The sequence below is a fragment of the Gasterosteus aculeatus genome, chromosome 12, assembly GCF_964276395.1.
Source record: "Gasterosteus aculeatus chromosome 12, fGasAcu3.hap1.1, whole genome shotgun sequence".
In the NCBI taxonomy this organism is placed as follows: domain Eukaryota; kingdom Metazoa; phylum Chordata; class Actinopteri; order Perciformes; family Gasterosteidae; genus Gasterosteus; species Gasterosteus aculeatus.
The window spans coordinates 17,242,040-17,254,949 of NC_135700.1; the positions used below are offsets into that span (position 1 = coordinate 17,242,040).

General features: G+C 45.3%; 1 protein-coding gene across 2 annotated transcripts; it reads right to left on the reverse strand.

Moving 5' to 3' along the window:
• Positions 1-342: 342 nt before the first annotated feature.
• Positions 343-6,004, reverse strand: onecut1 (one cut homeobox 1). Of its 2 annotated transcripts, none has more exons than XM_040165970.2 (2): positions 4,429-6,004; positions 343-779 (listed from the first exon to the last, which is right to left on the reverse strand). In XM_040165970.2, exons 1-2 carry the CDS (start codon positions 5,519-5,521, stop codon positions 502-504), a joined length of 1,371 nt encoding a protein of 456 aa, XP_040021904.2. In that variant the 5' UTR covers positions 5,522-6,004; the 3' UTR covers positions 343-501. The 2 variants fall into 2 exon arrangements, with proteins under 2 accessions (XP_040021904.2, XP_077941666.1); XM_078085540.1 differs by having other exon boundaries at positions 4,444-5,994.
• Positions 6,005-12,910: the final 6,906 nt, after the last annotated feature.

Here is a 12,910-nt window from a genome sequence, read left to right on the forward strand (position 1 = left end):
ACAATCCGGCGGCTCCTGTAGGATTTCTTTGTCTTTAAAGTTGATTGGCCAATCCCACCGGAGCGCCACAGCTGCAGATCACACTGCGAATAGGCTGATTAAACCTCCATTTAGGTACCCATCATTAAAACCAACCAATCGGATTAAAGATAGGGATGGTGAATGACAGATTGATATTGGCTATGGGGGCTGTAGTAAAGCTAGAGACCAGTGACAGTGTGAACAGGGGGGGGGGGGGGGGGGGGGCTAGGGGGTAAAACTATAGTCTTTTTGCAGTATGTTACACTTAAATGTGTTGCTGAAACAAACTTTTCAAAAGCAGGTCAAACAAGAAGTCTTTGGTTTTGTTTTTTTTCATCTTTGGATACTATAAATATCAATATAGTACAGGTTTAAGGGCAAAACGTTGCTTCAAGTTCTTTTTAAGTTTATCTTTGTTTCTCTTCAGTTTTAAAGCTTTTCCACCGAGTCAGTCCAGGAGTTGGTCAAATCAGTCCGTCTTCAGGCTTTGGTGCAGGAATTGGGGGGGTGACCGGAGCCGTCGTCCACCCACTTGTCTAGGCTCCGGCGCCGTGCGTTCATGAAGAAGTTGCTGACCGTGGTCAGCTCGAGGCCGAGCTGCTGCGCGATGGTGATCTGCAGCTCTTTGGATGGACGCTTGTTCTCCTTGAAGATGGCGTGGAGCGTCCGCCGCTGCACATCTGTGAACACCAGCCGGGGCTTCTTGGACACGCTCCCCCGCTCGCCTCTGCCGTGGTCCTGTTCCTTACGCTTGCATGCTAGGATCCAGGGACAGAAAGAGAGTGTTTGTGAGCGAGGGAAGAATCTGCTGAATAGTAAATAACAAAATTTTTTCCATCATTCCTTGACCTTGGATTAAAATAACTCCAGAATAAATCTATGAACTAACTCATGGAGTATCTCTAAGGTTCTCCCACAGACCCGCTTAACGTATCTGTTATCATCATTTAAATGGTTACTTTAAGCCAATACCAATATCAGATATCTTCTAATCCACTTCTAACCATACTAGATCAACATTCAAATAGATGCTTATTTTAAGATTTATTTTTTATTTCTGAGACTTCTTTATCTATTGATAAGATAACAACTCATTATTGATCTCCCCCCCCCCCGTTAGTTAAACCAGCAGTGGTAGTTTCAGATAGACTAAACCAAAAGCTTCACCCGTTTATGTAAGCTGATGCTGCAGCCAAAGTCATTTTTATCATAGACTCAAAAGTGACTACAAGTGCTTTTTACTCCCTTAAAAGTAGCCCCCCCTCTTTGAGAGTTTGTCTGGCAGATATGAATTTGGAAAGAAAGCTGCAGGGTGGTGCATTTGATCAAGTTATTCCTTCATGGGGCAAAACCGATGAAACCTTTTATGGGAAATAATAGCCAGAAAAAAACTCCCCTGCATTTTGCCAAGGTACCCCATTGACCTCTGTTGGTGCTCAGCAGGAGAAACGACAGACAGGAGGCCAATCAACTGGTGCACTGTGTGCTGCAATATACTACAGCCAACAACTAATACTAACAGCAGCATCTAATATTGGAAATAGGAACCTGGCTCTCCGTCTGACAGCAAAACCGTTCTTTTCTCTTTTCAAGCCGAAATACAACAATCCAAATGGGTTGATCGGTGAGCAGAGACCAGGAGGGGGCAGGCGTGGGCTGCTGGAGCGAGGACCAATATTGGCCCACTGGGGAAATTAATGATCGGCATTTTCTAACGGAACCAATTCAACGGGGCTGTTGATTCTGCAATATGCACGTAATGCATAAAAGCAATCTATTATAGAAAATATCAGTACCCAATACAAAAATGTGAGAAATTAGACGAACCAATGGTGGAATTACGAAATAAGCATGGACAAAAAAATGCCTAAATAATTCTTATGGATAAAAAAACGAGAAGCACTGCTTCATTGCCTAACGTGTAAATTTAGTTTCCATTAAATACATGTGTCCTCCTTTATAATGAAGTCTAACAAAGAAGCACTAAACAGTCAGCTTTATTAGAGAGATAAATATGAGCATCTGTATTAAATCAGTCTAATTGGAGCTGATCCGACCTCGTGACCTCCTTTTAACACGCTGCGTGTGGTAAAATGCAGTACGGCGACCTGCCCGCATAAACTGGAGTAGAACTGTAAATTGGAGCCGCCCGGTGTCTCCAACGCTGGTAAATATTAACAGAGAACCGCAGCTCCTCGTGTAAGAGCCGCAATAAATCAGCCGCAGCGAAGGACACTGAGACAGCAGGAGCCCCGGCAGAGCGGCCCCGGGCCCCGGCACCGGGGGCCCGGGCAGAGAGGCAACTTTCCCAGGACCAGGGGGACACAACAGAGGCTTCGTTATCACGCTAATCACCAACACACACGCACGCACGCACGCACACATGCACAAACAAACACACGCACTGCTGCTGCTCCCAGGTAATCATTACAAAACGCACAGATAACTCCACACACTCACACCGGGCCTGCAGACGCGGGGGTGACGATATTCCTGCATTTCATAATTCCGCAGAGAGCACGAGAACAACAAGCAGCAAACCCCTCCCAGTGAATGTGTTGGCGTATATTTGAATTGTCTGGTTGGTAATATTCACTAACCTTTTTTTTTAAAAGCACCAGCAAGAATGAATGAATGTGCCCACTTCCAAACCAATCTACTGGCTGGATAGATTTCTCGTTTCTGAACTAATGAATTCTGTCCAGCGTCGAATCACACCTGCCCACTTCCACACACACGTTCTGTTTTATTCATTTCAAGCAGATTCAGATGGGTAATTGAATACGTGGGAAAGGGGAGAAAAGGCCCAAGATTAATTTTGGAAGGCTCAAATCAATAAATATATGACATCTACTTCAGCAAACGGGCCCATATTCGCAACGGAACGGATCAATAAAATGGCGCTCAGCCTATTCCCTCCAAATTAATTTAGTTTTTAACTGTGAAAAATTTCTCATCTCTCAACCTTTTTTTCTTGGTATTATCGAATAAGAAAAATGCTTTTACATTGTGCGTTTGCAAGCTTTGTCAAACTTATTCATGATTTTGTTTTATTATAAAAAGAAAAAACGAATGACCAACATTCAAGTTTTTTTTCCCAGCATAGTGAATCTCTCTTCACTTAAAGAAAATCCAAACCACCATCAACACGAATCAAGAGGCCTCGGATCATTTTAGTCTGATCGGGGACGATCAGTTACGAAACCGCCTTTAAAAAAACGAATTTGCCAAAGTTAGTGATCCAATCTCACCTTTAAACAACAGACAAACACGCGCACACACACACACACACACACACACACACACACACACACACACACACACACACACACACACACACACACACACATAGAGCGGCAGCAGATGGGACAACTGAAAAGTAATCAATTGCGATTACACGCACGTGCGCGCGCACGGCCACGCACGTACACACACACATACGCCAAACCACGCACTTTCCATGTGGACGCAGCCTCACTTTTCAAAGAGCCAAAAAGCACGTTTGTAGGTCATTGATTGTGTCTATAAACGTTAAAAAAAGGAGAAAATCCATTGGATGTGGGAACGCCCACGTGCGATTTGGGCCTCAATGCGCGCCCTAATTGACTCGTGTGTGTACCGCGGGGACAAATTAATACTGAGGCGTATCAGTTAATTAGAGAAACCTCCGTCAAGTCAGGGTTAGTTTACTACGAAAACATTAACGCACGCTCTCCCTTCTATTCTGGAACGACGGCCTGTAATATTAACAAAGTGAAATACAAAGTCCATTTCACCGACTAAATAATGCATAACTTTTAAATGTACTTCATCGCACACTCTCCCGTGCGCGCACGCCCCCCCCCCCCCCCCCCCTCTCTCTGTTTACACCAAGGGCATCACCAAAAAGTCTGATCGGTTGCATTTACACCAAAATAAACACATTCCTAACGATTTCTGGGGCGAAGGATCTTCTTACGCACACAGTCCAGCGGTCGATACTTGGAGGTAAAATGACATGAGCACTTGTTTCACACAACCCCCAAAATCAGTGGAAAGGGATGCGTATTGATATCGGGCCGCTCATGTCGGTGCTCGAGGATCCGCCTGATGAAGAACTTTTCAACTTCAGCATATTGTTAAACACACCAATGTTGGAATCGACCACCCACCCCCCCCCCCCCCCCCCCCCGGCACCACGCTCTAATTTAAACGCCTTATCGAAAGAAATCATGGTCATCAGATCAAAAACCCAAGGCATAGCCTGTTCATGCTACCCTCATTCTATTTTGCATTACACTGCTGGACAAACCCCCCCCCCCCCCCCCCCCCCCACACCCCATTTGCTCAAAGGTAGTATTTAGGAACAAAGCGTATGTTGCTCTCAGCGACACATTCACAAGATGAAAACAAAAAGGGGGGCTTTACCGAGGCTTCGCTCACCTGCGAGCCTGAGCGCGCTCATGCGTTGGAACTCAGGCTCCTGCAACCACTTCCACATGCGGCGGAACGTCTCTCTGCCGGACTTGAGTTTGGACCAGGGTTTGGGGTTTCTCAGCAGGTCGGACAGGGTCCCCTGGGACCTGCACAGGACCCGCTGGGCAAAGATGGCCTGAGGGATGCTGTAGCGCTTCAGCTCCGTGGTGATCCTCTGCGCCACCTCTTTTGTATTCACCTCCTCCATCTGGCCCCCAGAAACACCACCCCCTCCGCCGCCGCCGCCCCCTTGCTGTCCGGGACCGGAGGCCTGCTCCCGGCTGCTCACCAGCCCCTGGCCGTGGCCCTGCGCGCCAACGTGGGCGTGCGGGTGGTGGTGGAGGCCGTTGATCTGAACCATGCCCCCCGAGGAGCTCATGTGCTGCTCCGTGTGTCTGCCGAGCATGGCCGGGTGGTGAGCCTCAAAGCCACTGGGGGTGAGCATCTTCTCACCAGGCATGGCGGCACCAGGATGGGCGTAGGGAGGGATACCGGCCTGGGACGTGTGTATGCTGGCCAGACCGGAACCGGACAGCGGAGAGAGGCTCTGGCCCATGCAGGGATCTTTGTGATGATATGCGGGGTACAGACTGTTCATAGGCGCCAGACTCCGGTCCTCTCGCATCAGCGTGAAGCTTCCGCTGACATTTCCGGGAATCCTCTGGTGGGGATGATGGTGCGGATGGTGCGGATGGTGAGGATGGTGGTGGTGGTGGTGGTGGTGGTGATGGGGAGAAAACTTGTCGGACACGGTAGAGATGGGGGGCAAGGGCTGCAGGGGGGTTAGGGTCGTGTAAGTGCTGCTCGCACTCATGCCAGGGGGGGCTTCACACATGCTGATGGCTGGATGCAAGTGTCCATGGTGACCGGGGTGATAGTCTCCGCCATCCAGCAGGGTGGCCATGCCCATGGCGCGGTGGCTCAGACCCCGGGGGTTCGCGCGAGCATGCGGGCTGTGGCCACTCAGCAGCTCCCCGTGACCGCCCACGGACTCATGGCTCACTCCGTGCAGGTCGCCAATATCCATCGACAGTTGTGCGTTCATGATCCGGGCAGCGCTGTGGACAAACCATCTATCTGGTCTACCGCAGTGAGGGGATGTCCAGAAGTCCTCGCGTCCAGTAAAGTTCAATTTTTATGAAGTTGCTTGCTTCTTCTTCTTCTCTTGTAGGAGTCCCTTTGCTATTGCCTCTCCTCTGCCCTTACAGCCACACATATATTATCCTACCTGCCACGCTGCTTCGCAGAAAGGAAACTCCTTTAACTGAAATTCCGTTTTCTTGATATTTCTGTTGTCGCTGTTTTTGTTTGTTATTATTATTATTTTTTTCTTCCTGATTTAGCTTTATAATTCAAGCCCCCCCGCCGCCAAGCAGCTGTCCTTGCGCTCCGGTCGGGTGCCGCGCCATCTCTTCAGTTGTGTGTCTCCCAGCCCCTTTTCCACCGCAGCACAGATCACTGTCTACACATGCGCATTGTGAACATCCCACCTCCTCCCATGCTCTCTCTCTCTCCCTCTCTTTCTCTCTCAAACACGCGCACAAACACGCACAGACCGCCCCGTAGCTCTGACGTCAGCTACCTTATTAAGGAAGGGAGGAATCTAACCACCTGCTTAAAGCTATTTTCCCCCATGAACGATGTCCGGCCATTACGGAAATGTGAAAAAATGCAAAAAGATCTTTGATGAAAACATTACGGAATCCACCTTTAGAAAGAGACTGGAAGCAGCACCTTGCGTTCAAATGGCATTTGTCCTTTAGAAAACGGGCTATTCAGCGTGGCTGTAATGAGGCTTTATCTTTAGTCCTCCTTAAATTATTAAGTGGAAATGAAGAAAACTTCCGGGTTCATTTGGAGTTGATTTTTAACTAGTGAGGTCTGGGATTAAAAAAAAACTCCAAACCTCCATGGAAAACACACCTCATTATTCCCAAGAATAGAGATGATTGGGCTTCAGAAATGACCACAAAGCACACTCACTTAATTACCAGCTAAAGGGCTGCTAATAAAGTTTGTATTCATGAACATCACATTGATCTATTTTTTTATTATTATCAGGCTACTTCAGTTGCACCACCCCGCCCCCACACCCACAAATATGTGGCCGTTTAACCAAACAGTGGTACCTTCTCTTTTGATAGAAAAAGATGAGCAGATGTGTCTTTTGTTCAACCATTAGGCTTAACGAACCAAGCCCAGCAGTGTGTGTGTGTGTGTGTGTGTGTGTGTGTGTGTGTGTGTATTTGTCCTCTTTGGAGATAGAAACAAGCATATTCAATCCCTTTAGTTCCAAATACAATACGTTTAAACATTTCCCCTTTACACAAAGATATATTACAAATAAAACGCCAACATGTAATTATTCAAAGAAGAGAACATTTATTTCTTCACAGGAACTTCCAAATAATTCAAATGCACGCACACAAACAGATTCTCTACAAAAACCCAAGACCGTGGAGGGAAATGACATGTTAACGCATAATTGTTACCCCACTGTTGTTGCGGTGCGTAATGGTGCACGGGAGTCGCGCTCCCCAAACGTGCAGCCGGAACAGAAGCCCGCCCATGAACTACATGTCAGGGGCCGTTTAGCCTAATAGAGCGGTAGCGCAGGGCGTCCTCAGCCGGCCGAGGTGACAGCTTGCAGCGGTCAGTGTCCTGCTGGACCCCCCGCTGAATGAGGGACATGTCAAAGGTGACGCATCAAGACTCCCAAAGCCAACATCTGCGGGGGACAGATTAACCTTTCAGACTTTTCCCTGCGCTGGACCTGCTAGGGGCCCCGCATCTGTCAGGGTGCCCACAATAGACCCAGCGCTCGGTTGAACGAGTTAAATAAAAGGGAAGAAAAAAAAGAAGAGAAGAAGTTAAACTGTCTCTGATGTGAAGTCAATGTCAACGGCGTGTGTGTGACGTGTGTCCAGACAAAGGAACACTAATTCCTCGAAGTGTGGCTGTCCAACCGTGCAGTCCTGTGGACATAATAGACTTTAGAGGCAGGCAAATATATAGGGCTGACGGCAAGGGAACAAAAACACACAGAGTTACATATTTATTTCAAATCAGGCACATCGTGCTTCTTGTAAACACTTTTAATAAGTTCACTTGAATTGGAATCCTAATAAAAAAAAATCCTCAAATAGACATCGTTTCACAGTTACACTGTATTCAACACGTTTGGATCAAACTATTTTAATTGAATTCTCATTCTTGCAATTCACGTTTTTAATGTTTTGTTATTGAACATCCAATTTATTCTGTTTTGATTCCGTTGCACGCTTAAGAGAGAGGATGAAGAAGGACAGAGGCAGATGAAAGGCCAAGTTTGGCCTTACATGGCAGCAAACCTCATCTACACATTCTCATACGGATCGATATGCTCCTGCCATGTCTGCACGGCCCGAGCTGTGTGTTTATGTGTGTTGGCTCTCTATGGCCATTGTGCCGCGGTATAAGGCCGGGCCCTATATGAGCCGGTGACATTTGCTTTGCGGAGAATACAAGGGTCGCGATTTGTGGAGCATCTTCTATTATAGGATGTATTTCAAGGTGGATTCAGTTCCATTGATACAAAAGGAAACGGTGCCACGGATCCAACAATCAGTGCCACGCCACGTGCGTATTTTGGATACGCAGAAGAGTTGTGGAAACACATTGTTTCATTTTAATGAAATGAAGCTTCGTCACAGCACAGGGGATGCCGGGAGCACCTGAAGGCGCCGTGTCAATCACTGACAGGGTTCACACTGATTATTAATCGGGGATATGGTCCCTTCGAAGCTCATGGCAGAATATCCGAGCGGGAACAACAAAATGTCTCGCGGAGAGGAGCGTGGATCAATATTTCGGCAGCTCTGCAGTGACACGGCGTTGCAAGCCTTATAGATGTTCAAAATGACAATTACAGCTTGTTTAGGGATAAGCCACTGCTAAACGGCATCTGGTGAAACAACAGTTTTATAAATGAGGCTGCTTGAGATTTGGCCTCATGTGATTTAAGGGCGCATGCATGTTGGAAACTGAATTAGCCTTTTGATAAATACATCACATTGTTATCTTGTTTTACCCTGTTCTACCCCTTAAGTCATTTATTGATTCATCATTTATTTCTCGTGACCCATAAATATTGTAGCGTGCCTTAAGTTCGTTGCTCTAAAAATCTAGTTAAATGATTTCGCTCCATAAAATCATCCCAAAAAATCCACAATGTTAATGCAAATTACAAGTTATATTAAATTGTAAAATTTCTGAGCAGAAATTAAATTATGCCATACGCTCTTCTCTAAAAAAAAATGCATTGCAATATTTTTGGCCGGCTTTTGCTGCATATCTGAAGTACAGGCCTTGAAAACACACCGCCGCGCCAATCAATACTGAATGAAATTATAATTCCTGTAGGAACACAGGATAAGGCCTTTGATTTGTAAGAATAAACCTACCTTAAAATATGTCCTTTAATTTATACATACACTGCTCGTGGCATTTTAGGCGTCTGTACACGTGATATAAATATTGTTTGTAAGGCGATTATTTAAATCAGTGGCATATAAAATAAACACTCTACTTTAATTAAATTAGTATTAACGCTGGAATAGTTCAGACATGTGTTAGTAGTTAAATAAGCATAATTAAAAAAATATTTTCAAATGTCATGTCAAACCAAGATGACACGATAGCAGAGGAGAGACCGTTTTCTCTTTAAACTGCCACTGTTTTACAATTTCAAATTACAGCATTTAAGACGAATTGGTTTAATTATAAACACGTGACTAACGTGACCGAACAGGAACCACACAAAAAACAGTAACAATAAAAAAACACTTGAATTTTCTCGTCCTCGATTAAGGAATTTACTTTTTACGACCTTTATATCCCCAATTAATATAAATGCCATCATGGACGAGCAGCAGATGCCGGACCTGCTGCCTTGCTCAGGGGTAATTCAACTGCCTCTTCCCGTCTTATTCCGCGTCACTTGTTCTGATTCGTGCACTCATGTGAAATGAACAAGGCATCACTTTACACCAAGGTTTCCATATGCCGCCCAATTACTCCCTGTAACTTTGTCGAGACTCCAATTATGACAACAAAACCGTGTTAACGATAGCCAAACCAGCCGCGCGGTGATGCTCAAAATGTGCACGTCAAATGACTTCTTAAGGTGACACTTGGCCACCATCAAAAATGTGTATTTAGGGAAATTGAAAACGGTGTCCCTAAATTTCTGTTGACACTGGAAGAGATGTAGTTTTCTGCTGAATACATCTTATGTTTTTTTTTCCATTTTGTTTCAGAGAAATAAATGACTCACTCGTCTAGGAACGTTTCCATGATAAAAAAAATGAAATGATATGCCAAATGACGATCATTCTTTTCTCTGAGATGTAGCACAGATTTTAAATGCAATCTTAAACCTTAATGCAGTACATTGCACCCGCGTTTGACCTTGACAATTAAGGATTAAAACACAGGTTTGGGCATTGTGTCAAATAACATTTCTCGATGGCAACGAGATGGTGGGACATTTTGTCTCACATGAGACTTGAAGACAGTTTTTCCCAGTAGATCGTTATTTTCACATCTATATTCACCGCACGCACAGAAGAAACTTCATACTCTTTGCAGATAAACGCATGTGAGATGAGATTATTTTTAATTCTCCAACCATATCAATCTGAGGCTCTTCGGTAAAGCTTTGTGCGCGTGCGCGCAGTTCATCGCCGTAATTAGCCAATATCAGCCAATATCTTTGGTGTTCTTCGCCCTCAGTGAAACAACATTTGTAAGTGACACTGGGATCTAAATGCGCACAGCACGCGCGTACACAGAGCTGCATTGCGCTGACAATCAATAAGTAATTCTTCATAACATTACGCACTGTTGACTTGACACTGCATCGCTACAACAGCATTGAATGAAGCCGACGCTTTCAGCAAGAAAGCTCCAACATGTTTGGCCACGGAGTGATGCCAGCATGCAGATATTACAGGTGAAAACGTGTCGCAGGCTGCTGGTCGCGTGCGTGCGTGTGCGCGTGTACAGATGCACCAGAGTGCAAGAGAGACTGCGCGTCAGACTTTGGCACGGCACACCTTTGCCGACGTCTCTTCTCAACAGGGTGCCAGTGTGCCAAATGTCTGCATTTTAACTCCTCTTCTTCTGCGACACACACACACGCGCGCGCGCGCGCGCACGGACAACGCAACCACAAGGATGCACTCACACTGTAGTCCCCGGCTTCACCACCCGCAGGATCCCATTCTATCATGCATGTGTGACAGCCTCCCAGCTCACTCCCATAGAGCCGCGCGCACAACGAGGTTGAACATCAACGCACGTGAACCCTTTTTGCTCCCAAGTTTCCAAAAAGAAAAAAAAAACCGTCTGCGTGCGTCTTCACCCGTGTGTGTGAGTGTGTTTGTTTTGCCCCGTCCCACCCTCTCTCTTGTCCTCTCGGCTCACTCGGCTCTTCTCGGGCTTCTCGGCTCTTCTCCACAGCGAACACCGGAGTCCCAAAATCCTCGCACCGGTGAACATCCCAAGAAGCTGCATGCGTCTCCATTTCCATTCGCAAATTATCCGTCCCGCAAAAAACAAAAAGAGGAGAAGCAGCCTACCCTTTCCCGCTGCGGTGCCGTGCGCTTCTCTCCTTACTTTTCTCGATGCAAGCGCATTTGAATAGCTGGCCGGTGTTGTTATGGATCCGTGCGCACTGAAAGAGAATCAGCATGCAAATTGTTTCAGTATCAATCGAAAGGTTCGATCCGCCTGAGCGTCAGCCCCTTTGGCACGAGAGGCTCCTTTGCTGCATAAATGTGTATAATGATCTCATATATTAACACACACACACACAGACACGAGGGATGGGAGAAAAATACTGGACTATTTTAGGTGTAACTAAAATAGTTTTTTGCTGCATAAATGTGTATAATGATCTCATATATTAACACACACACACACAGACACGAGGGATGGGAGAAAAATACTGGACTATTTTAGGTGTAACTAAAATAGTCCAGAACATTCTTTTCTTTATGCGGTTGTAGATTTAGGGATGTTGGGGTGTTTTGATGGCGCCTCACTGGCTTCATGTCACATCACCTTTTTTGTTGTAAAATAACACAGCATCACAGACTCTATCATGGCAGCACTAAACTATATGTTACAATTCATATTTAATCTGTAGTGTGTTAAAGGTTTTGTATCACTGCCAGTGCGAATCTTACCATTTTGAAATGTGATTAAAGACTTAAAGTCTGATTTAAAGAATATTGTGTGATGTAAAAATAATCAATTGATTATGACTTTACATTCTTATGATTTGATTCACATACTGTCCCACTTTCAAGCATGCTATGTTGGCCGTGATCTTACAAGAGCACCAAATGTAACACTGCTGATGAACACACCTCACGGGGGTGGATATGAGCAAATTAAAAAAATAACAATGGGGGTGTATAGCAGGAGGAAAAGAATAATGGTAAAACACACAGAAACTGAAGAATATACGGAGGAGACTGAATTGGATCTTGAGCCATCAAGAGCAGGAAGATGAAGAAACAACAGGATTCGGCATAAAAAGGTGAAATAGAAGTCTGTGGCAATTCTAAGGCGAGCTCATTCAAATAAGCACATTTCAGCAAGGCAATTTGAAAGGATTTTCAAAAACAACCACAGTATGTCAATGGGGAGCCATAGAAAAATGCAAACAATTGCAGTGCATTTAGAAAAAAATGACTACTTGATCCAATAAAAGCCGGGGGCTAACAGAAAGAGCTCCAGGCTTGATTCAAAAGAAGAAGAAGAAGAAGAAGAAGCAGAGTGTGGTCAGGAGGAGATAGCATACAGAGCAGAGTCCGTTATCCATCTGCTCCAGGGTTAGAGTTTGACCAGCTGAGGGGGTCAGGGGTGAAGGGTCAGTGACCTCTCAGCGCCGGGGGCTCCGTGGTCAGTGCGCTGGCAGGTACACACTGGGGACGGGGTTATAAGGTAGATTAAGATGGTGGATGCTTTGCCTTTAAGGTCCGTATATTGCATGGAGCATCCACCTCTCACTGGTTTTATTCTCAAACCAAATCAATGATGATCAATTCTATTTCAAATCTGAAACGCGTTGGCAGTGTGTGGGTTCTGTTTGTGTATACCCCTGAATAATGGGTTGTTACACGCACAAGTATTTTTGATGTAGTTTGATATACTCAATAAAAGCAATGTTGTGTAGACAACAGCACCACAAAACTAATTTAGTGGCTGCTGTACATTATTCATTGTCGGTGTACTGTCCATTTACAATTGACTAATTTGAGGATTTCTTTGTTCTTATTTACATGCTTATGAACAGTATGTGAAATGATAATATCAGAAAGAAGTGTTCAAGGCCTTTGATCATTTATTGTGCTTGATTTGACATTTTAAAATATTTTGTTTGTGA